The sequence below is a fragment of the Taudactylus pleione genome, unplaced genomic scaffold (assembly GCF_031769625.1).
Source record: "Taudactylus pleione unplaced genomic scaffold, aTauple2 ptg000967l, whole genome shotgun sequence".
Taxonomy (NCBI): Eukaryota; Metazoa; Chordata; class Amphibia; order Anura; family Myobatrachidae; genus Taudactylus; species Taudactylus pleione.
Window position 1 is genome coordinate 452,747 of NW_028285368.1, and position 25,879 is coordinate 478,625.

Genomic DNA, 25,879 nt, shown 5'->3' on the forward strand with positions numbered 1-25,879 from the left:
AGCGCTGCGGCGTCCCAGGGGTTAAATGCATGCCAGGGGAGCGCGCCTTCCCTGTCTCACAGCCGGCGCCTCCCCCGCTGCACACAGCCCTCTCTGCATGCTGCCGACTGGTCCTGTGGCAGTGCTCCTCCCCCAGGCCAGCCTCCTCTCTGCTCCTCGGCGGCCATCTCCAGAACGCATGGTGAACGCTGCTGGAAGCGCTGGACGGAAGCATCGTGGTCTGGGTCCCCCCGCATACCTCTCCTCCACTGTGGCTCAGGTCTGTGTATGCAGCGCTGTGTCCTACCAGGCCCTGTGTCTGTGTAGTTGAGTAATCAGCGCTGTTAGTGCAGGAATTGTTATTTCTCTGCATTGTATGTGACTGTGCTAGCGCTGCTGCCTGTAACTTTTCTTCTCTAAACTGTCAGCTTTATTACTGTCCCTGTTCTTCTGCTAAAGCCCTTGCGGTGCGGTGCTGCAGGGTGGTCTCTCGCCTATTTAATACTTAATTGGTGAGAGAGGTCACATACGTGGTGCCATCATGTCTGAAAGTGATTTTCCCCTCCGGCTACAGTGTACCACGTGTAAAGTACCGTTAGCGGAGGGGGAGGGTAGCGCGGAGTGCCTTTGCCGGCAGTGTTTGTCCATGGCGCGGCCTATTACGGTTACAGCACCGGTACAGGAGCCGCCCTGGGCTTGTTTCGCTCAGGCGTTAACAGCTTTAGTGGGCCAGTTAGCTCCGCAGCCCGCGTTTACTCAGAGGGGTTTGTCCCAGCAGTCTGTGGTGTCGTCACCCATGCAGGGGTTCCCACGACAATTGGTGGTACCCCACAGTCTCCCTATTTCCCCGCTCCCGAGTTCTCAGGAGCCAGCGTGGGTTAACTCCCTGACGAGTTCTGTACAGCACTTGTCGGATGTGTTGCAAGGGGAGTCTGTGATGCGGCCTCATAAAAGGCCGGTGGCGTCTCTGTCCGCTCCTTATGAGGATGACGAAGGGACATCTGATGATGGGGAGATTCTGGATCCTTACGATCAGGAACCTCTCCATACTAAGGACGCTGATGCTAAGTCCAAAGTATATATTCCTGGACTTATTCGGGCGGTCCGCACAGCCTTGGTGATTGAGGACGAAGTTCCCCCAGCGGCTAAATCTAAGTATGCCTTTTTCAAAGATGTGAAGGGCGATGCCACAGTCTTTCCTCTTTCGGGTCAGTTGGTGGACCATTTAGAGGAGGCGTGGAAACAACCTGGCAAAAGATACCAGCCGCAGAGACGCCTGGCGGTGGCTTATCCGTTCGCGGATAATTATTTTGCTAAGTGGGAATCCCCTCCACAGGTGGATTCTCACGTGACCCGTCTTGTCCGTAGTGCCACATTGCCGATGCCATCCATGTCCTCCCTTAAGGATGCTACGGACCGCAAGGTAGAAATCTGCCTGAAGTCCGCTTATTCCCTTGCAGGGGGGGCAGCACGGCCGGCTATGGCCATTTGCTGGGTTGCCAGAGCGATGGAGCGCTGGGCGGATTCATTAGAGGCTTCTTTTGAATCCGACTGTCCGGCCGAACAGGCGGAGTTGATTGGCAATCTCCGTGATTCGGCCACCTACATCAACGAGGCGGCTCTAGACATTAGTACTCTGGTGTCTAGAATTTCTTCAGCAGCGGTAGCTGCTCGTCGCACCTTGTGGCTGCGATCCTGGAAGGCGGACGCAGATTCCAAGAAAGGTCTGGAAGCGTTGCCGTTTACCGGAGAAGTTCTCTTCGGTCCGGATCTGGACAAGATTGTGGCCACGCTGGCGGCAGCCAAATCTGCTTGTCTCCCGTCGGCCGCTGCTCCTTCTGGTTCGGGACCATCGTCCTTTCGGTCATCTAGGGCCCAGGGCAGGCCCAAACCACAGTCGTTTCCTCGACAGGCTGGCCCTAAGAAATCGGTCAAGCCCCGGAAGCAGGCATGGAGTACCAGACGTCCGGCCCCCAAGCCAGATGACAAGCCTGCGGCCTGACGGTCCGGGCCTCCCTTTGGGGGATCCCAGGGTGGGAGGCCGCCTACTACAGTTCGCCCAGTGTTGGTCGACCACTACGACAGACACTTGGGTTCTGGAGGTGGTTTCCCACGGATACGCCCTCTCCTTCCGGCACAGACCCCCGGCTCGCTTCTTCACCACGGGTCTCCCATCAGACCAGAACAAGGCTACGGAGCTGCGGAAGGTATTGCACACTATGCTCCAGGCTGGAGTTATAGTGGCTGTTCCATTCTCCCATAGGGGCCAGGGTTTCTATTCAAATCTATTTTTGGTACAGAAACCCAATGGGTCATATCGTCCGATTCTCAACCTCAAAGCACTCAACAAGTCTTTGCGGGTCCCGAAGTTTCGGATGGAGACCCTACGGTCCATCATTCTGGCGCTGGAACCTGGGGACTACTTGGTGTCATTGGACATACAGGACGCTTACCTGCATGTCCCTATTCTTTGGCGCCATCAACAGTTCCTCAGGTTTGCAATCCGCAGCGACCACTTCCAGTTTCGGGCGTTACCTTTTGGCCTGGCAACAGCACCACGTGTTTTCACCAAGGTGATGGCGGTCATGGCGGCTTCTCTGCGGCTGCAGGGAGTCCGCATGTTGCCGTATTTGGACGACCTGTTATTGGTGGCAGGATCTCCAGAGCTCCTGTTACGCCACTTGGACCTGACCATTGCACTGCTGCAACGGCACGGCTGGCTAATCAACTGGCAGAAGTCCACTCTAATCCCGTCTCGGAGGATTCTGCATCTTGGAGCCTTATTGGACTCGGGACAGCAAAGGATCTTCGTGACGGAGGACAAGATCTCTGCTTTACTGTCAAGGGTGCGCAGTTGCCTGCACAGCCGCCGGGTGTCCTTACACTCGGCGATGAGGTTACTGGGCTCCATGGTGTCGGTGTTCGACATGGTGGAATACGCCCAGTTTCACTCCAGACCTCTGCAGCACCTGTTCCTGTCCAAGTGGAACGGACTGACTCAGTCTTTGAAGTCCCAGACGATTGTGCTCACCCAGGAGGTTCGCCTGTCCCTTGCGTGGTGGTTACAGACGACCCACCTCAACAAGGGACGTCCGTTCTGGGTTCCAAATTGGGTCCTGTTGACAACGGACGCCAGTCTTCGGGGCTGGGGAGCAGTTTCGGGTCCACACTTGTTCCAGGGCAGGTGGACGCCGACAGAAGCGGAGCTTCCAATAAATATCTTGGAACTCCGTGCGGTCTTCAATGCTCTCCAGCAGGCACAGCGGTTTCTCCAGGGTCGCCCGGTGCAGGTCCAGTCGGACAACGCTACCACCGTGGCCTACATAAACAGGCAAGGAGGAACTCGCAGTCGGGCGGCTCTCGTAGAGGTCTCTCGGATCCTGGTTTGGGCGGAGCGCAATCTTCCGGCCATATCAGCGGTCTTCATCCCGGGAGTGCTAAATTGGGAGGCGGACTTTCTAAGTCGCCAGGACGTTCATCCGGGGGAATGGTCCCTGCACCCGGACGTTTTTCAACTACTGGTGGACAGGTGGGGTCTTCCAGAAATCGACCTCATGGCGTCCCGGCACAACAACAAGTTGCCGGTGTACGGGCGTCTCTGGTGGATGCTCTGTCCGTCCGGTGGACGTTCCGGTTCGCATACCTGTTCCCTCCGGTCTCCCTTCTTCCACGGGTAATCCGGAAATTCAAACAGGAAGGAGGGACGCTCCTGTTGATAGCTCCCGCGTGGCCCAGACGGCACTGGTTCTCAGACCTTCAGGGTCTGTCCGTGGACAGTCCTCTGCGGTTGCCGCTACGACCGGACCTTCTGTCTCAGGGTCCTTGCCTTCACCCGGACCTGACTCGGCTGTCTTTGACGGCGTGGCTGTTGAGACGGCCATGCTGAGGTCCCGGGGGTTTTCCAGCTCTGTGGTGCATACCATGTTACGAGCTCGGAAACCGTCTTCCGCGAGGATATACCATCGCGTGTGGCATACGTTCTTCCAGTGGTGTCGACCGAGAGGTTATGCACCGCGGGAGTTTCGTCTGTCTTGGATTCTCGCCTTCCTGCAAGCGGGACTAGATCATGGGCTTCGCCTTGCTTCTTTGAAGGTACAGGTTTCGGCCCTATCTGTCTGGTTTCACCGTAGGATTGCTACAATCCCGGATGTGCGCACCTTTATGCAGGGTGTTCTCCGCATTCAGCCGCCCTTTGTTCCACCTGTGGCGCCTTGGGATTTGGCTGTGGTCCTGAGGGCTCTCCAAGGACCGCCGTTTGAACCACTGGGCTCAGTGGATCTTAAATGGCTAACAGCTAAGACTGTTTTCCTTCTGGCCATTGCTTCGGCCAGACGTGTTTCTGAGTTAGGGGCTCTTTCTTGTAGACCCCCTTTCTTGGTTTTTTATGGGAACAGGGCAGTGCTCCGCACTCGGCCCGAGTTTCTTCCCAAAGTTGTTTCCCAGTTTCATGTTAACGAGGAAATAGTTGTTCCGGCCTTTAACTCACCGGGTCTTTCCGTGGGTGAGGCCTCTTTGGATGTTGTGCGGGCCTTAAGGACTTATGTTGACCGCACTTCTTCGTTTAGGAAGTCGGACGCTTTGTTTGTCCTCTATGGCTTCCGTAAAAAGGGTTGGCCTGCTTCAAAGCAAACTTTGGCAGCCTGGATCCGTATGGCTATTTCTGAAGCTTATCTTCATGAAGGCCTACCGGTTCCTCCTTCTCTGAAGGCTCATTCCACTAGGTCTGTGGGTCCTTCGTGGGCAGCTCGACGTGGTGCCTCGGCAGTTCAGATCTGCAAGGCTGCTACGTGGTCTTCTGTCCATACCTTCGTGAGGTATTACAGGTTTGACACCTTCGCCTCTCAGGATGCTTCCTTCGGGCGGCGGATTCTCCTTTCTGCACAGGAGCGTCCCCACCCTTAAAGGATACTGCTTTGGGACATCCCCAAGGTATCCTGTGGATACCCTATGGACCCTGAAGTAGAAAATATGAGATATGGTAAGAACTTACCCTTGTTATCTCTATTTCTACGAAGTCCATAGGGTTCCACAGGACTCCCGCCCTGTCGCACCTGTGTTGCAGATGGGCTTTGCTCTGGTCACCGGTTTTCCGTCTCCCTCTGGTGAGAATGTGATTCTTGTATGTGTCCAGATCTTTGTTCTCTCTCTTCCTTCTCCTCCTCCAGCCTATGGCTTGGTAACTAACTGAGGTGCCTTGGCCCGGGGGCGGGGTATAGGAGGGGGACCTAGTGCATCCTGGGAGGCTGAAAGCTTAACTCTTTGGTGCCCTGCGACTGACGTCACACCTATACCCCAAGGTATCCTGTGGAACCCTATGGACTTCGTAGAAATAGAGATAACAAGGGTAAGTTCTTACCATATCTCATATTTTTTCCATGCAACTACTATGACAGGAACCTGATGATGAAAGCAATTGTAGATTTCCATGCTGGGTCATTTGTGCAGTTATTTTTTGACATAAATCATTGTTTGCATGCTTTCTCAAAATAAGCAGAAGTCTGTCACTTCTATTTTGCAGCCATTGTCTGTCACTCAGTATTGCTTAAACTGTTACACTTTGTGCAGAAAGTAATTTAAATAACAATGCTACATGCCTTCTGAGAGTTTGGACAGTTTAGACTAGAGATTTCTGACAGTCTTTAAATTTGTAAGGACTTGAACACACAAGGTATTGAAAAGCAATAATACTTAAGTGTAGGGCCTTGTACTCTGTCATCGTTTTAAGAGCGACATTGATACAAAGTGCACACTTGTCAGAGTATTTGTATAACCTTTTTTTTTTTTTAGGACTGACTGTGTCAAAGTGCGTCTATGTGCGTCTTACATGCTTGAAACTTATTCCCACAAAGATCTCCTAGCTATCCGGTCAACAAAAGTATAACCACTTGGCAACAGTGGTTTTTTTTTTCCAAGTATTCTTAATGCTACATAGTTACTGGTGATAGTTATGTGTGGGCTATTTCTGTTTTTTGATAGTAAAAATTACATTTCAAATGTGTTGTAGTCTGCATTTGATGTGTGTTGCCTGTGTTTTGTATAGTTTTTATTTTATCGAAGCATGCCTTGTAAAATGCAGAATTCAAAAAACAGTGGTTATGTGTACTAAAGCATGAGCTGTTTATGTCACAATAGCTAGTTTAGAATGACTGATTTAGATTTGTGGGTAGAACTTGCCTGACTATTTGTTGATCAGCCTGCATGGAGCCTACCATTTTCTGTAACAACATTGTGTTCCATTGATTGCGTATCACATTGTGACATAGACAGCTCAACTTGCTAATGTTTATTGAGCAACAGTGTCTAAGGTGATGTCAGCATGGGAATCCAGCAGAAGAACATAATTTGCAAAGTGAGCGGAAGTGCATACTCCTGAATCTTGATATGTGCATTGATTAGAAGTGCAATGCAAAACAGGCAATTGACTGCATATTGAGAGGTCTATATACTAATAATCGCGGACCAGCAGCGATTATTATCTACCTAATTCGCAAGGGATTTCTTCATTTTTAATAAAAATATCCCTGCTACAACGGGGAACTCGCGGGGATAGCGGTTGCAGTAACCGCTGTTCCCGGGGTGAAGCTGACACTGCTCATTCGCACAGTCAGCCTCCGAAGTGGCTGGAGGCTGCGGGGGAGAGATTGAAAGATCTCTCTCCTGCCTCTGGAGCCTCCATAGGCTTACAGTAGCTCACACCATCTGAGAATGGTGTAAACTACCGAGGCTAAACTCCGAAAAGCTTTGCTTTTTGGAGTTTATTATATAGGGGTCAGATAATAGTCCCCATTGATGATAATGGGGACTGCGATCTGCAGCGCGAATTAGCACTTTGCCGGAGGTTTCTGTGAAATCTCCTGCATTGTGCTTTTAGTAAATAGGAGCAATACATAAAATTATGCAGAAATTGCAGTTTCTGCTTAATTTTATGTAAAGGACGGATTGATACATAGGCCCCTTAATGATCATTTTCCTTTGGAAAACAGGATATTTGACTTTGCAGAGTTCTCAAACTAATTAGATTGGAGAACATATATCACTTTACACATCTGGCAACAACCTTTTACAGTAGTGTTGCAAAGAGGTCAGACAACAGTGATGCTGCAGACCACCCCACTCCTTCCTTACTGCACAATTCAATATTAACTTGACATTATTGGAGGTTTTTATTACTTACCTTGCCCACTGTCTGTGTATGTCATACCTACAGTTATGTCCATATATATTTGAATATTGACATAATTTGCCTAATTTTGGCTCTGTATGTCGCCACAATGGATTTGAGATTAAACAATGGAGATGAGATGAAACTGAAGAGCAGTCTTTCAGCTTTAATTCAAGGGGTTAAACAAAAATATTGTATGAAACATTTAGGAATAGCAGCCATTTTGATACTCAGTCCTCTATTTTTAGTAATTGGGCAAATTTTAAAATAAATACAATTTTAATATATAATACTTTGCTGAGGATCTTTTGCAGGCAATGACTGCCTGAAGTCTGGAACCCATGGACCTCACCAAATGCTGGGTTTCCCCCTTTGTAATGCTTTGCCAGGCCTGTTTTTCTACCTTTTATTTTTGTTTCTTGTCTTCAGCAATGGAAATGCATGTTTGATCGGCTTAAAATCAGGTGATTGACTTGGCCTTACAAAAAAAAACAACTCCTGGGCCGCTATTGCCGTATGTTTTGGGTCATGATCTATTTGTACTGTGAAGCATTTGGCTGAATCTGAGGAGTCCGTATACGCCTATACACTTGAGAATTCATCCTACTGCTTCTTTCTTCTGTCACATCATAAACACTAGTGAACCAGTGCCATTGGAAGCTATGCATGCCCTTGCCATCACAGTGATTTACAGATAATGTTATATGGTTCAGATCATAAGCCATTCCAAGCCGCTTCTCCCATCATTATGGTACAGATTGATCTTAGATTAATCTGTCCATAGGATGCTGCTGACTTTCTTTAGATGTTTTTTGTAAAGTCTAATCTGGCCTTTCTATGCTTGAGGCTCATGAATATTTTTTACCTTGTGAAAACTGTATTCGCTCTTGTAAAGTCTCCTCTTTATGGTAGACTTGGATAATGATGGGGTGTGATATGTCGGGTTCAATTCCCGACAGCGGCTGCCCGACAAAGGAGGAAATCCCGATCGTCCAAAAGGTATGTATTTACTAACCTAACCCTTACCCTCCTTAGGGGTGCTTAACCCTAACCCCCCCCCCCCCCCGTGCCTAAACCTAACCCCCCCTCCACCGCTGCCTAAACCTAAGTCCCCTGGGGGGGGTGCCTACTCCTAACCTCCCCCCGGGGGTGCCTATCCCCAGCCTCCCGGGGGGGTACCTAACCCTAACCCCCACCCCTCCTGTGGCTGTCCGCTGCGGCGCCTGGCATCCGCTCGATCGGGAATGCCGGGCACGGGTCTCCAGACGTCGGGGAAATGACAGGCGTCTAGATATAGATGCCTGTCATTCGTCCCTAGTCGGGATAAAGCAGTCTGGAAGCCGGCGGTCGGCATTTAGATCGTCTGGTTCCAGACTACATCCCTTATGATATGCCTATTTCCTGGAGACTGTTGTGTTTTTTGGCTGGATGTTATGAAGGGACTTTTCTTTACCGTGGAAAGGATCCTGCAATAATCCACAACTGTTGACTTCCATGGTTGTACAGGCCTTTGTGTTGCCGATCTCACCAGTACGTTTTGTTTGGTACATTCTGAGCTAAAAAAAACAAACTGTGGATGTGGTCACTCCTAAGGTTCCCGTTATCTCTCTGATGGATTTGCAGCCTAATGATGGCCTGTGTCACTTGCATTAGCTCCTTTGACCGCATGTTGTGGGTTCACTGCAACCGCTTTAAAATGTAAATGCCACACTTGGGATAAACTCCAGACCTTTTGCCTGTTTAATTGAGAAATAAATAATGAAGGAATAGCCCACACCTGGCCATGCAACCCTTCCTCCAATAGTAAATACACTCAAAATAAAGCTGAAAGTCTGCACTTTAAAAACATGTTCATTACTAGCTTGGATACTCGGCGTTGACCGGGTTATTATTATTATCCTTTATTTATATGGCGCCACAAGGGTTCCGCAGCGCCTCACAAAGTACATTAACAAATGAGTAAACTCTTAAAACAGCGACTTACAGTACAAGACAATACAGAATAAGAACATAGGGCCTGATTCAGAGCCACTCGTAAGTGGCAGCTTGTTCGCTCCGAGCGATGTTTGCCCAACTGCGCATGCGTACGGATCGTTATACGCATGCGCGAACCAGTCAGTGCGGCTGAAATTCAAAATAGTGAATGCCTGCTAATTTGAGTGACAGGATGAGGCGTATGTGGGTGGTAACAGGGGAAGGTGCTTGAAAACGGGGAGTGGAGATCCGATCGCAGGCGTGCTTAAAGGTCAAAACGGGCGTTTTATGGGTGTGCATATTTAAAACAGCAGCGTCATTGACCACGTCACTGGGTTATTTTATAGCCAGAACTGCTCGCAAAATTGTGGTAGCAAAAACCAACCACAAGAATAGCGAGCAGCTCATACCCTGTTCGATGTACTCGATTAATCTAATAAATAGCGGACATGACGTAGGATGTGACCGGACAGGGGGCGTTGTTTCCCAAAAAACGACCGCAAGTTTTGTTCGCTCGTTCAGACCTAGAGGCGTGAACAGACCGCAAAGAGCGAACGGTTCATTTGAATAGCCACCCCTATTTTCTGGACGAGCGAGCGCAAATAGCGACCGGCTCTGAATCAGGCCCATAGTTTATAAACATTGCTGCAGCGATCATAACACTCAATCATAACACTCAAAAAGGCAGTAGGGCGTCAGCTATCAAGTGTTAAGTGCCCTTTATGGAGAGTTTTGAGTAGATGATCGTATGAGTGAGGGAAGGAAAAGCACATAACGTAAGAGGGCCCTGCTCGTGAGAGCTTACATTCTATAGGGGGGGGAGACAGGGGTGACCCAGATAGGGTAGACAGTGAGGAAGAAGCATGTAAGCAGCAGGTTAGGATGAGAGCTGGAAGGCTTTGAAGTAGTGAGTCTTGAGACCCCGTTTGAAGATTTGGAGAGCTTTGGAGAGTCTGATGGGGAGAAGGAGAGAGTTCCATAGGTAGGGAGCAGCACAGGCGAGATCATGGAGGCAGGAGTGGAAGGACGTGATCAATAGGCAAGAGAGGTGAGATGCATTTGTAGGAAAGGGAGGGAGATAGTGTGATTTAGATGAAGGTGTTGGTGAAGTGATAGGGAGAGGAGGGTGGGTGCTCAGCTTAGTTGTTGGGAAGTAGGACCATTGTGGGGTTGAAGACTGTACCCTGAAGAACACCTGCAGCCTTCGTATTTTTTTTACATTGTCCTCGCCTATAACCTGGATAACTATGCAAATTAGGAGTAAATGACAGTGCAGGCAGGTGTATTCTCATACCCTTTGGAATGGGGTATATCAGGAGCAGACTTACCTACAGAACAGAAATCAGTATAGCTTCCAACATCACTTGAGTTTTGGAAATCACTGCAGAACAAAGTAGGTGATTTGCACTTGCTATTGTACTTTTGTACTTGATTGATGTGGGCACAAATGAACATTCTTAAAATTGGTGGATTACTGTAGGAGAAGGGAGGAGGTGCAGTTACACCATATATTTTAATATTGCTAAAGTTCTGTGCACATAAAAGCATTTGCCCCAAGGAGTCAGACAAGGAAGTGTGACCCATGTCACGTTGGGCATATGGTCAGATCATACGTGGGGCATGTTATGCTCCTCCCCTTTAGCGCATTAGGTTCTCATGCTTTCCTCTAACACAAATGCCCCTTTACTTATCACACTTCTTCCCTCCCCTAACCCCAGTAACACTCTTTCCTCCCAACCCACACCTGTGGTACATCTTTGCCTAAGTCCCAAGCCTGCTGTCCTGGTGCCTGTAGAGCCATCTAAATGGACTGCATCAGCGCCATATCTCTTCCCCTGTGAAACCCTGACAGTAAGCGCTCTCTGCTGCAGTACTATCCCCCTCCCTGTTATAGCTCTCCACACATACATACTGCACACATAACCACTGCAGACATAGATATTACACACACACCCACTGTTCACATACAGATGCCCATGGTACATATACTGCGATCTACCTTTGCCCACTCCCTTCCCCCCAGCACTGCCTGTCCATAGCATCCTCATTGCCACTCAGCACTGTCACAACTGCTGTCTGCACTTATCACCTCCCTACCCCAGCAATGACTGCCCTTAAACCCCTCTAACCCAACTGCTAATTGCCCTCACCCCCCCATAATATGCGATGGGACCTAGAAACAGTGGAGTAGGACCCCAACTTTTTAAAGTGAGGGGTCCCTGGGACCCACAAAATTTTCCGGTCTGCACGATCACTGAATATTCTACCATAACTGGAGGGTGCAACAAGGAAAAAGAAAGAGGTAGTATATCGGTGCACAAGTCGATTGGTTACAAATTGCTTAAAACATAACTTTTATTAGATATGTATTATAATATATATCACCCCTCTAGGGAAATAAAGCGACGAAGTATTAAAATATATAGAGACAGAAGAAATTAGAATTAAAATTAAACTGAGGGTCTTCTCTTTAATGGGTTTATTCAATATCTTCTGGTGAGAAGATCAACTATCTCATCTGTGATCGGATATAGTTTAAATGATACGTCTGTTATAGATCCATATCTTGGATCTCCTATGTGAACTCCCACAGTATATAATTTGTATAATCTCTAAAATATATACATTTCTGGATAATAAATAATGATTGTATGTTTATAGGGTGGTTGTCGAATAGAATTTGTGCGGTGTTCTACATTTTTTTATATGTGAATAACTGGAGGATGCCAATTAAAAATGATAAAATACCCTTTTTTAAGGATTAAAAGAAATTAAATATATAGTGTGTGTGTGTGATGATTTATCATGGTTTATTCTGTTGTGTGATATGATTATACAGTCACTAATTCGACAGTGACTGTTCTTGTATTTAGTTATTGAAGTCACACCCTAATTTTTCACAACATAGAACATGGTTTTGTATGAAACCGTTGCTTAATCCTATATAAACATTTAAACTTGGGTGTGGGTCGCAAATACAGTAAGTACTTTAATTCTTAACATATTACCTTTAACCACATGAGTCGTCATTCCATTACAAATGGGGAAAAAATGATGTGGAAATGTTTTTGGTACTTATTTAACTACTTCTAAACTAGTCAGTTTTGTATATAGAAAATGGCAAATGATTACCTTGAGAATTTGTATTTTTAATCAAAAGAAGTATCTATGCAATTGTTTTTGTGGAGCCATTAAATAGTGATGCCAATTTAATAGCCCACTATACTGGTGTTCATGGCAAGCTTTGTAGATCATTCTTCTGACAAAGGACCTTTAAGTTACCAGTGCATACTACAGTTCTTATGGTATAAGCAAGAGTACGGCAAAACATACATGTTTAATTGAACATGGTTTTTTAGAATGTCTTTAAACTCACATTTTAATTAATTGCATTGCCCTGTATGAGTTACGTTTTGTACAAATATGTTGAACCATTTCTCATACCTTCATGTCTGCTGTGTTTTGCAGGCACTTTATTTTGAAAAACTATCAAGGCAAAAAGTTGTCATGGAGAAGAAAGCAAACCAAAGAAAACTTCGAGTATGTGTGGCTACCTGCAACAGGGCAGATTACTCCAAGCTGGCTCCTATTATGTTTGGCATTAAAGCAGAATCGGACAACTTTGAACTGAGTGTAGTGGTTATAGGATCTCACCTGATTGATGACTATGGGTATGTTTATATGCTATGTTACTTTTTTTTTTTTTTTAATCATTAGTTTAGCTTCACAGTACATGTAAAATTGTGTTGCCATGCATTTCAAGGAGCAGATGACTTCATAGAGGGCACAAAAATATTGATTCCCTGACAGAGTTTGGAAAACTGATGATAGGGAATTCAGAACTTGTCACTATTACATGTGGTAAATTGTCAGCTCTTGTGAAGAATAGATGGAGTACTGTTTTTACACAGCTGTGCTATCTGCTTACACCCCTTGTGAATAGATGGCACAACATTTTGAAAACTGCAAATAAGTTCTAGCTCTGTTTTCACTACTAACTGATGGGAAAAGAGATGTTTTATGCAGACAATAAAAAGTGCACCTAATAAAATATTCTGACTGTAAATTTGTACGTTGGTAAAACTGTTGCACAGCAGTTGGGGCAGATTTAAAATCTGCAGGGATATTTAGAATTGAAAGTGATGTGTCCTAGCTTAATTAAATGAAGTGTGTACTGACTTTATACTGTTCTGTCCGATGCTTCTGCCCATACTCCTCCAGCAGCAGCACTGTCTTTATTTTTTCGGCAGATATTTTAGACGGCGGTTGAAGATCGCAAGTCATCTTGTATAGGTGTATATGTGCTTTTCTGCACTGTGGGCCTGATTCAGACCCGCTCGCGAGCGCTATGCGCTCGCAAGCGGGTCGATGGTGGCCCAGTGCGCATGCGCACGACGGAGCCGGCTCCGTCTTGTGTATGCGCGAGACCCTGATAGTGACGGGCAAGCCATCGCTCCGGGTCTCGTACAAAAGCGAGGCGTGCTGTCGTTGTTGAGTGACAGCACGCCCCCTTTGGTGAGCGGGCCGGGGGCGTGGCTGCCCAGACGGAGGTGATGTCAGTGGGAGTGCTTTCGGCTCTGTTAGAGCCAAAAGCACTCTAAGGCTTGCGGCAATTAGTCCCTACCACAAGGGTCTCGTTGCAAGCCCGATGGTCGCGATGGTCTTGACCATCGTGACCATCTTCCTGGCCGCTCGCTATAGCTGTGGGTGGTCACCCACAGCTATGCGAGCGGCTAGGAGGCCGCTCTAAAAAAACAGAAGGCCGGCCCTGATTCAGAGCAAGCTGCAACAGGGACGCATGCGATCTAGTCCGGTTGGGTGTGCAGCACAGGCGACCGGACGTTACCGCATGCACTCGCGGGAGCACACATATTGGCCGTACACACTGAGCGTTGTGGTCAATACGTCGTTCCGATTCGGCCGGAAGCGACATACGTGCCAACATAGTCTCAGTGTGCACCGAGTTTAAGATTAACTACAGTTAGGACCATTAAGAATACAAAGTAGGCAATTTGAGCTTTATTGTACAGTTGTTTGAGCATACATCATTTACTGCATGTCTGCTGCTTTTTACAATTGTCTTTTGTTTCCATAGATGGCAACATCACATTGTGTTAACCCATTACTTCGCTTGTATGATCATCGGTTCTATTTCACAAAGATTGTCTTGGTTTTTTTTTTTTTTGTCTATTCTTGGATTGGAAAATAACTTTGTACTGTAATATCCCTTTATCACTGAAAATACTTTGAACAATTACAATTGGTAAACTGTTTAAGTCAAAGGGTTAATATGTGTACAGTCTGGGACCTATGCAGTCTTAATTGTTGTGAAATTGGTACCATATGTAGCATATCTTCTTTTGTTTTGCTGTGTACACATTAGAGACGATATGTCGTCTGATCCGGTGGATCAGACGACATATCGTCCAGTGTGTACAGATTGTCGCTGACTATGCGCGCTCCCGTGTGTCGTCGGCGACATCACCCGTCGGATCCGCATGCAATATGGCCGTCGCAATGTTGTTTACGTCATTGGGAAGTGTGTATGCACTTTCCGGGACCCCCCACTGCACAATAGATCGACTGGGTACACATCGTTAAATGTGTACCCAGCTTAAGATAAGATGGTTATGTTCCTCATACTAACAGTGGTGTTATCTCCATTCTCTTAGGAATACATATAGAATGATTGAGCAAGATGATTTTGACATCCAGGCGAGGCTACATACTATCGTGAGGGGGGAGGATGAAGCCGCCATGGTGGAGTCCGTAGGCCTTGCTTTGGTGAAATTGCCAGATGTTTTAAACCGGTTGAAACCAGACATAATAGTTGTCCACGGGGATAGATTTGATGCTCTAGCTTTAGCTACAACTGCTGCCCTGATGAACATCAGAATTCTTCACATAGAAGGAGGCGAAGTCAGTGGAACAATAGATGACTCAATCAGACATGCCATCACTAAACTGGCCCATTACCATGTGTGCTGCACCCGTAGTGCAGAACAGCACCTCATTGCCATGTGTGAGGACCATGACCGCATCCTCTTGGCCGGCTGCCCCTCTTATGACAAGCTTCTCAATTTGAAAAACAAGGACTACATGGGTGTGATCAAGAAGTGGCTCGGTATGTGTAATTCAGCAATAAATTATAGCTACAGACACTTGTATGCATGTCAGATTAATTTAATTCAGTGGGCTATTTACCCATAAAACCTAAGAATGTGTTTGTTTTTGAGGATTGATTCCCCCCTAAATTTGCGGGGATCATCAGCAGTATAATATCAGCAAAACTGGAATGGAGTAAAATGTTTTACAGTAGAGCATTTGCTGCAAAATTTGTGTTCACTGCAAGGTCTCCTCTCCAAATGGCTTCTCTCCCCTTTACTTATAGCACTCATTAAAAGAGAATGCTAGTGTTACTTTTTCCCGAAATTCTTTCCCAAGCTAATAAAATTGCAGCTGTCCATTTTGCCAGGACCAACACAGTGAGAAATTCTCTGGGTACTGTAAATTGTAGAAGGAACCTAGGCCCTCATTCAGAGCCGTACGCTCTGAGCAGAGCGCACGCTCTGAATGAGGGCCGCCCTCCATAAAAATGGAGCGTCCTCCTGGACGCTCGTATAGCTGTGGGTCACCACCCACAGCCTATTCGAGCGTGCAGTTTGATGGTCGTGACCATCGAAACTGCGAGCCGGAGCCTGCGGTTGAGGTTTTCAACCGCAAGCTCCGGAGTGATTTTGGCTCTATCAGAGCCAAAATCACTCCCACTGACATCACTAGTGATGTCAGTGGGCCGGCTTCTGACGGGAGGCGTTCCCGTGGGAACGCCCCCGTCAGGGAGGCACGCCCCCGGCACGCCCACCAAAGGGGGCGTGCTGTCAATCAACATCGACAGCACGCCCCCTTTTGATCAGACACAACGAGCGAAGGACTTTCCTCCGCTCGTCGCGTCTGGCGCATGCGCACGACGGAGCTCCCTCCGTCGTGCGCATGCTCAGTGCAGAACATCGACCCACTTGCGAGCGGACAGCCGCTCGCGAGTGGGTCTGAATCAGGGCCCTAGTTTCCATGTAGTGGTTCCACTCTAGTATTTCACATTTATAGATACATATTCTCTCCATAGGTGATGAAGTGAAGCCTGAAGACTATATTGTAGCATTACAGCATCCAGTCACCACAGATATTAAACATTCAGTGAAGATGTTTGAATTCACACTGGATGCACTGATATCATTCAACAAGAAAACCTTGGTTCTTTTTCCTAACATTGATGCGGGTGAGTTACTGCTATAGTGTAGTTGGCCATTTATTATGCTTTTAGTAATCAGATGTTTTTATTTGGGGTTTGACATGTTTTCCAGAAAATGTCATTATGTTCAACAGTAGGAAACTAATGAACTTGTGCTTGTTACAGGAAGTAAAGAAATGGTACGGGTAATAAGGAAGAAAGGTGTGGAGCACCATCCCAACTTCAGTGCAGTTAAGCATGTACCATTTGAGCAGTTCATACAGTTGGTTGCTCATGCAGGATGTATGATTGGGAACAGCAGCTGTGGCGTGCGGGAAGCAGGAGCTTTTGGAACCCCAGTCATCAATTTAGGAACACGTCAGACAGGCAGAGAAACAGGTGAGGACATGTGGACTACAGTGGGATTAAACTATACCTGATGCACTTGAAAAAGGATCAAAATATCCGAAACGCGTTGTGCTTCATGCCTTGCTGTGGTACCTGGATTTCAAAAGGACTCATTGTTGGGCAAGTTTGATGGTGTGTTGATGAATGGCCTAATTGGATGCCTTTAACACCTACTTTCTCACACACCATCATTCCCATATGGTATGTCTTTTTTTTTTCATCCTGTAATATATGACAATTGGATGATTTCGTCATATTTTTCATGACATCATTCCCTCATGATATAATATTAGGAATATTGGATTAATCTCCAACTTTTTGCACTTTATATTTATTTACATGAAATGATGCACTGTGACACTTTATTTCATGTTAAATTGTGAATTTAATTAAATAAAATTGTTTACATCTTTCCAGACATCAGCGCAATTGTATCCATTTTATTTTATTTTTTTATGAATGTAGGAGCATTGATGTTCACTCTTGTATGGTTCTAATTGCTGCAGATTACTGGTTCATTGCGCAATTGTTATTACTATCTATTTTGCATTAAACTATACCTGGGCTGGACAAAACCTAGACATAGGGTAGTATTCAATTAGTTTTGCACCTGCGATAAAGTTCCACCTGCCAGACTTTTCGCCTACATTGCGTCTTTTGGCCGTGGAAACTTATCGGGCACGTCCCCGCTACTCGCCGTATTCAATTCCAAAAGATGCGAAAACAGCACAGGCGGAAAGTGGTGTCAGGATCGGGGAAATCAGACTGTACCCCCTAAAAAATGCAGAAACATTGGGGATCAATGTAGTCGTGCCCGATTTAGTCCTAATTAAACTATTTGGGGTACTTAAGTTGGTACAATTGCCACTAATTAGCATCTTTGCACAAGTGTTGAAGAATGGCATAAAGCAGTATATTATTTTTGGGAGAAAATAAGTAGTACTGGCAAATTTGGGGTACCTGAAAAGGGGTGCAAGCATATTTTAATAGCTCTAAAATGAAGTTTTAATAAAAGTGAAATTCCTCCCTCATAAAAACACCTGCAATCCCAAAAACACTTGACCCCCTTCTTAGAGCACCACCAGAACGTTATTTCGCTAGTTTGTGAACTTGTTCCCCCACTTTGTGCTTTTTCACCCCCAAAATTAAAGTACTTTTTGGGGTGGTAAGTTTTTTTTTTTGTTGTTGTTGTTGTTTTTTTTTCCTGGAATTTTTTGACACTGTTGTCCTTTTGGGGGGTTGTCCCATTAGACCCCCAAAATAAACATTTTGCACTTTTTACTCAGAGGCAAATCTTTTTTGCCTATTACATGGCATTGACTTTGCGCGTACGCGAAAAGCGGGTGGAATTGAACACGGAGATAAGTTTCCGACAGGCGAAAAGTTGCAATCGGCGATACTTTTTCGCGGATCTCGGCTTTTCGCATCTAATTGAATACGGCCCATAGTTGTGATATGTTAAAACTTTGTAAATCAATTTTGCTACACCAGTTTTAAATTCCCTATTATACTAGATGAAAATAGGTTTTGGTTCAGAGTAAAATTGTGGCGACAGGCAGGTTCAGCATATATTTTATATATAAGATGATAAGATGTGCTTTGGTCTAGCTACTGTTTAGAGGTGAAATTGGCATGTGATGGGTACAATATGAGAATTTTGTTTAGTATTTTACATTAAATATGTCAATACTTGATGTGTGTGAATCTTCTAGAAAATGACCTAATGTGTGTTCATTGTCAGGTGAAAATGTCCTTCACGTTCGAGATGCGGACACAGAGAATAAAATCGTTCATGCCCTGCAACTGCAGTTTGGAAAACGTTACCCCTGGTACGGTGTGCGTTTTTTTTTGTTTATTCTCGCACTGCTTTTTAAGGTGCGTTTTGATTTGTTTATGGTCTGAAACTGAGCATGATGTCTTTCCTTTATTTAGCTCAAAGATTTATGGTGATGGAAGTTCTGTTCCGCGGATTGTGAAGTTCTTGAAATCAATCAGTTTGTTAGAACCATTACAGAAGAAGTTTTGCTTTCCTCCTGTAAAAGAAAACATCTCTCAAGACATTGATCATATTTTGGAAACGCTCAGTGCTTTGGCTGTTGATCTAGGAGGGACAAACCTCAGGATAGCAATTGTCAGCATGAAGGTAAATGTAGATTGTGTTACAACCTGTTTTATTATAATTTTTTATAAAGCACCAACATATTATGAAGGTAGTGATATAAAATTCTATGGAGAGGAATCGTGGCATGATTTGTTTAGTATGAGTTAGCTATAAATGCAATTACTTCTTAGTGTGCTTTTTATTTATTACATTTTACACAAGCCTATTTCTTATGCCACATTGTAATACAAACATGACTTAAAAGAATGTATAACTGTTCATTATATATCAAATCTGTTTTGCAGGGGCAGATAATTAAGAAATACGCGCAACCCAATCCTAAAACATATGAGGATAGGATCAAGTTAATTATAAAGATGTGTGTTGAAGCAGCATCAGAAGCGGTTAATCTGAACTGCAGAATACTTGGAGTGGGTACGTACCTGACACTCCTTTACACCTATGGGCTCTGTTGTCTATGTTGTAGATGATCTGTAGGGAAAAATCTGACACTCCAGCCCAGTTTGCATAATGAAGAGCATACTAATCACGCTGTTTAATATGCTAATTGACCTGATTGGCATGTTTAACATTAAAATATTTTAATTGTACACAATAATTCCCCCTCCCACTAGGAATTGCTTGGTATTGCCATAAATAAACTGCTCTATGTGCCAAAATGTCAAGTGACCTTGTACATTTTGTTTTCTGAGTACACTTTTTGAATAGTCTTAAACAAAAGAGGATCAGGCGTGTGTATTTAAAGGGAAGGCTGATTAAGTAAATAGTTCATCATGCTGCACCTACCCCATGGTTGGTTTCAAACAGGCATACGTATACTGCATAGTTTGTAGTTGCAATTATGCATGTATAACATATTTAAGGTTTTCAATTTTTTTTTTTTATATTGCATAGGTATTTCTACAGGCGGACGTGTAAACCCACAAGAGGGTGTAGTACTTCATTCTACAAAGTTGATACAAGAATGGTGCTCAGTTGACCTGCGAACCCCCCTCTCTGACACACTACATCTACCAGTGTGGGTGGATAATGATGGAAATTGTGCTGCATTAGCAGAGAAGAAATTTGGCCATGGCATAGGGGTAGCAGATTTTGTCACAGTTATTACAGGGACAGGTATGCATTACGGGACTATGGAACACAAGGTGGTGGTCAACTTTTTTTTATTTTATTTTTTCCTTTGTTTTTGGTGGCACTGTATGAGACACTTCAGTTCTCACCACATATTAGTATTTGCTTTCCCTTAATTACAGCAAGGATCTGTTGATCTCCCATGGACTTGCTAATGTGCTGGTATATATTCTCTCCCCTCTTTCAGGTATTGGAGGAGGAGTGATCCATCAAAGTGAACTTGTACATGGCAGCTCATATTGTGCTGGTGAACTGGGCCACATCATGGTGTCTTTAGATGGTCCGGAGTGTATGTGTGGCAGCCGCGGCTGCATTGAAGCGTTTGCATCTGGAATTGCTCTGCAGAGAGATGCAAAGAACCTGCATGATAGTGAGTCCCCATGAAAAGTAACCTTAAAACATCTAACAAGGCTTGTAAAGGCGGTTTTGTTATCTACTTTGGTATTTATGTACGCTGTAAACTCATGATGACATTATGCACTGGCCATAGTTGGAGCACATTCGTGCCATTATCTGTGAATAGTTAGAAGCGCACTTTGGACCCATCACACACACTTCATATTGATATTGTAGGAAAACCTTTTAATACAAATGTTGTACAAACTCTGCTTCTGAAAAAGCATTAAAAAATAAACTTCAAGAAATAGTTAATACATTTGTTTGCTCATTTAAATGTATATTACACATTATTTTAACATGAATTCTATAAACTTTGAAGAGGCTTCACTATGAAACGAAACTCCCACATGTTGTAGTGGTGGATAAAAGCCATCGTCATGGCAACTCGCAGTCAGCACATACTACAGAATTGCTGTATAAATCTACCACTAAGAAGATTTTCTTCATGCAAATGAAACTACTGCCACTAGGTGCCAGTCTATCTCTTGCCTTAGTTCAACAATTGCATGTACAGTTCTTTGTCACATACTAATATCTATCATGATCTACTTTGCAGTGTTCTTAGATTTTTTAATACATCACAAGCACACTTGTGCCCTATTGGAAATTGAGGGCAAGTTATATTTGAAGGTTTGAGTAACTTACAAAGCTTTGTTATTAAACTTTCATGAAATATTTTCTTTACTTTGTTAAGCCTAAAATTGTGCTGCAAATCTTTAACACCTGCTCTTATTCCATTGTTACGCAGAGGACGCGCTATTAATGGAAGGCATGTCTTTAAAGAATGATGAGTCTGTTACAGCTGTTCATCTTATCCAAGCAGCAAAATTGGGCAACACAAAAGCCAATGATATTCTTAAAACAGGTACTAAAATTAAATTACTAAGAAAGGTCTCCCAGCACAAGCCAAAACTCTTTGTAACAAAGTCTTATAATTTTTCAATCATTAGATATTGTATTGTGTGGTAATTCATAAATAAATCCTGTACACAGTGTAACAATATTAGTGCAAGTTTTATTTATTTTATTATAAAAAAAAGGGTATTATACCGTGACCTTTATTTTCTTATCTCCAAAGTAAAAAAATATATATCGGCATCATCCTCATACAATTTGTATGTATTTGACTAGTGTTAATTAATCAGACAACTAAGCATATAGTAGCTCTGAATAGATTGTCCGTTTTTTTTTTTTTTACCTTTCTGTGATACGATTAGCTCCCAGGATGTTTAATTCCTAAGATGTAATATAACAGTGTGCATTAATTCTTTGCAACAGTAGCAGCCACTCTGCAGTCGTATGTAGCAATTATATTGCAACTATTATTAGTAGGATAATACATATTTGTCACATTGTATCGGAATGGCAATTCATGCTGAGATGCTTTTCTCTAGCCAAGTATTTAAATACTTAATGCACAATTTTATCTACTAGTGCACAACAGGGTCCCCAACAACTGATCTGTTAAAAAATATCATGGAAATAAAATTATATTAATGGGTACACTTCTATTAAATATTGTTACTCTGTGTACAGGATTTATTTATGAATTATGTTATGTATTTAATAAAATGCACCTCATTGAACAGACTCACTTTATCCTGTGTAATAAGAGGTACTAAAGTTAATAATTTACTTGTATAGCAAATCAAAGTCACAAAACATCAGCATCACGTGTTTCCATAGAACAAGCAATCATTTTAGTCATGATTGGTAGTTAAATGGCCCAATCACATAAAAATACACTTAATGAAAATTAGTGTCCTTTACCTGTATTTTTGAGTAATCAAAATGTCCGCTAATTATTATTATTTTTTTCTCTCTCTCTCTATTTTAAAACAGCTGCTACAGCTCTGGGCATTGGGATTGTGAACATCCTTCACACCATAAATCCACAGTTAGTTATCCTCTCTGGTATCCTAGCAAACCACTATGTCAGTGTGGTGAAAGAAGTGATACGCAAAAGAGGGTTAGCATCAGTCCAAGATGTCAGCGTTGTTGTGTCAGACTTAACCGAGCCTGCTCTACTGGGCGCTGCGAGCATGGTTCTCGATTATACCACTCGCAGAACATACTAGACATCCAACAGACTGATTGTGCCACCTACCATGCCTATATTCCGCTTTCTTGGCCAAGTCAAGCTTTTGTCCCTGGATAAAGCTGGTTTACATTCTCACATTTTATGCTTTTTATAATTCAAAAGAGCTTAATCTCTACTATGTCTTTTCACCTATTTATGGACGTTGACTGTTTAATTTATTTTTTAAGGAAAAAAACATTAAGCAACCTTGGGTGATATAATTATGCCCGGAAAGTTTTTTTTTTTTTTTGGCGGACAATGGATGAAGTCTTTGTATTTTAAGAAATTCAGAACAAAATACCCCCACCTTTTTATAATTGTTGCCATTGTTTTATGCTCGCAGAAGATTCTGTACATGCATTTAAAGTGGGTCATTGGGATTTTTGAGAAATTAACCAAAGCATTTTTAGGTTTTGCTTCCTCATGGTGAAGCATCATTCAAAATATCAATGGAATCTCTCTAATTTATATTTTGATGTATACATATGATTTTATTTATATTATGTACAGCTAGTGTAAATTTCACAGCAACAATACTTTCTCAAAGGTGAAATGTTGTGAAATCTGTCTGTTTATTCAGACCTTTGTTATAATGCTGCAAATATCCAGTGTTTGTAGATTCCAATCTTGGGGCTCTTCTATGTAAATGAGAATTACTGTATATCAAAAACAAAGAAAATTTAATTTTAGAGCATTGTTTTCACATCACATTACACTCTTGTCAAAGGTACATACTGGCTTTTCCATGTGTATTTTAAATTGCATTCAGTGTTTTCTTTTGTAGGAACCTGGTATCAAAAAGGATTTTCCCCTCTTTTGTGTGTGTCTCTACTTAGGACCTGATTCGAAGATGTACGCACTGCAGATATTTCCGTAGACTGAGCAATTGCGCATGCGTTTAAAGCACACTTCTTACATGCAGCGATTAAATTGTATATGCGCTGACACAGAAGATCACGTGCAGTGTGAGTGACATGTAGTCAGCGTTTGGTGGAGGTAACGTGGGAAGCCTAGAGAAACGCAGGCATTTCTGGACCATTTAAACACCGTGTTCTGGGCGTCCATTAATTAGCCACTTGCTCACAGCAGGAGAGCTCTCTGCATGTCTGGAGACTCCTTGTGTCTGTGGCATTTTAGACTCAGGAGGCTGATGGCCGCCTAATCTGTGTTTGACGATACCAGTTTTGTGCATGAGAGCAGATGTGAGATGCTTTCAGTGGGGGTCTCTATGCACTGGAATGTGAGTAATTTGCATAATTTTGCAATTGCAATCCATGAGAGATCGCAGCTGCGATGGCATTTGCGGCCCATCTCTCAATTGGGCATTTGGTCAATGGGGTGGGTTTTTTTTATTATTTTTGTTTGGAAACATTCAAATTGGCTTTATTGTTCATTAACATAATCCCCTATTATTACACAAGCTGGCCATACACCAGACCAACTTTCCTACAACCATCCAACTAGTTTATTTGCTCCCATACATTATCGCATTTTCATTCCAACCAGCAAACCGTAATTTGCTCTCAAACATCAGAAAACACAAAAAAGGTCATTCATGCAAGTTGGGTAAATCTGTTTGATTTGAACAACAGCTTTCGTCTGTTTTCCGGCTGATTGTCATTTGCTCCCATGCATTACCGGATTTTCATTCCAACCAACCAACTAGTTGGATGGTTGGAGGAAAGTTGATCTGGTGTATGACCAGCTCCAAACAACAGATATGAATGCAAATCGCAGCACTGACATGGCTGTTGATCAGACTTAATGTGCCTGGCTTTATTGCAGTCTTGTTCTTGTGAAAGGACCATTATTTAAATTACACATGCAGCTGGACAATGTCTTGTAAAAAGGTAACTGTAACTGGAATACAGTTGTATTAAATACAGCTGCTTTGTTTTTCAACGGAAATTTTGTTATACTGTACTTAAGCTGGGTACAGACTATATGATTGTGTACCAAGCCTACAAGATGACGTGATGTATCATTACATGCAGGGTATGAAGACTCAATGTGTCGTTCCTTGCTGCATTTAGCAACATGGAGTCGTTCATCGCATCATCCCAACTGCTGTGGAGCACATCACGCGCGATTGGGCAAACACACTAAAGGATTACACACGATATATAGTTCCGATCAGCGTCGGAATGATAGATCGTATAAGACTGATCGCATAGTATGTAGGCAGCTTTACTGTAGTTGAAAGTGAACACTAAATTCCAATATGTGCAAAGCTGATATTTGCATTAGAAACTTTGTTCTTTGTAATTATGGACGACTTTGTAAGCAGAATGTTTTTTATAATGATGTATACATAAATACAATTGTATGTATTTGTAGAGCTAATATTTTGTACCAAAGCATTCTTGTGATGGTATAAGATTTAATGGGGAAATGAGGTTCAAGTAAATAGTATTTTTAAGTATACATTGTTAATGTCACCAGAATTTGCTGAACAAAGTCGCTGTTTTACACCATCTGAAAGCCATTATGGCATTTTCCTGTGCTTTCATTGTATGCCTATAATACACATCTCTTCATGAGTGCTTTTATTTATTGATTTTTTTAAAATTTTAGTACCAAATATTACAAGCAGTTAATCATTCTGATTTAATGACTGTCTGCATTCCACCTATTTTTTATTTATTTTTTCTATTATAGCACTTTTTAGTCTATTTTTTTTCTTGGTACTGTATTTACTCATGTATCAAAAATGTAATATAAAGACTGTTCTGTACATTTTAGTGTAAACAACTACATATCTTTAGGCTCTGACCTAAAGTGTCAGAGACTGTAAATAAAATTACAATATATGAACGAAAAAAAAAAGTTGCAGTATTTAAGAGACTTGCATGACTAAATATGTATTGTTTCAATTTTGGCAAAACTAGTACAAATAGTATTATTTTTTTTTCTATAACTGTTTTATAATGAATGAATGAAAAAGTTTATACTAAAACTCCTTGTTAAGGTCATTTAGCTGTTGATTGAATACAGTAGTTACTTAAATGTGGTGAAACCCCATGATAAGCCTCTCTCAGGCAGTAGATTATTACTGAAGACATCAAAACTATTAAAGAACACATGTGGAATTATGAAGTAAACAAAAAAGTGTTAAATCAAAATATGTTTTATATTTTAGAGTCCTCAAAGTAGCCCCCTTTTGCTTGGATGACAGCTTTGCACACGCTTGGCATTTTCTCAATCAGCTTCATGAGGTAGTCTCCTGGAATGGTTTCCAACAGTCTTGCTGAGCACTTGTTGGCTGCTTTTCCTTCACTCTGCGGTCCAACTCATCCCAAACCAGCTCAATTGGGTTTAGGTCTGGTGATTGTGGAGGCCAGGTCATCTAACGCAGCACTCCATCACTTTCCTTCTTGGTCAAGTAGCCCTTACATA

General features: G+C 43.4%; 1 protein-coding gene across 2 annotated transcripts in view; it reads left to right on the forward strand.

Annotated features, from left to right (window-relative positions):
• Positions 1-25,555, forward strand: part of GNE (glucosamine (UDP-N-acetyl)-2-epimerase/N-acetylmannosamine kinase) — an 89,862-nt gene extending 64,307 nt beyond the window's left edge. For both annotated transcript variants that reach the window (XM_088460059.1, XM_088460061.1), the window contains exons 2-12: positions 12,584-12,786; positions 14,788-15,239; positions 16,239-16,391; positions 16,530-16,742; positions 18,493-18,580; positions 18,684-18,894; positions 19,158-19,287; positions 19,768-19,989; positions 20,192-20,374; positions 21,152-21,268; positions 22,246-25,555. In XM_088460059.1, the coding sequence (XP_088316185.1) occupies positions 12,584-12,786; positions 14,788-15,239; positions 16,239-16,391; positions 16,530-16,742; positions 18,493-18,580; positions 18,684-18,894; positions 19,158-19,287; positions 19,768-19,989; positions 20,192-20,374; positions 21,152-21,268; positions 22,246-22,481 (2,208 nt within the window). In that variant the 3' untranslated portion in view covers positions 22,482-25,555. The remainder of the gene's footprint in view (positions 1-12,583; positions 12,787-14,787; positions 15,240-16,238; positions 16,392-16,529; positions 16,743-18,492; positions 18,581-18,683; positions 18,895-19,157; positions 19,288-19,767; positions 19,990-20,191; positions 20,375-21,151; positions 21,269-22,245) is intronic.
• The last annotated feature ends 324 nt before the right edge of the window (positions 25,556-25,879 follow it).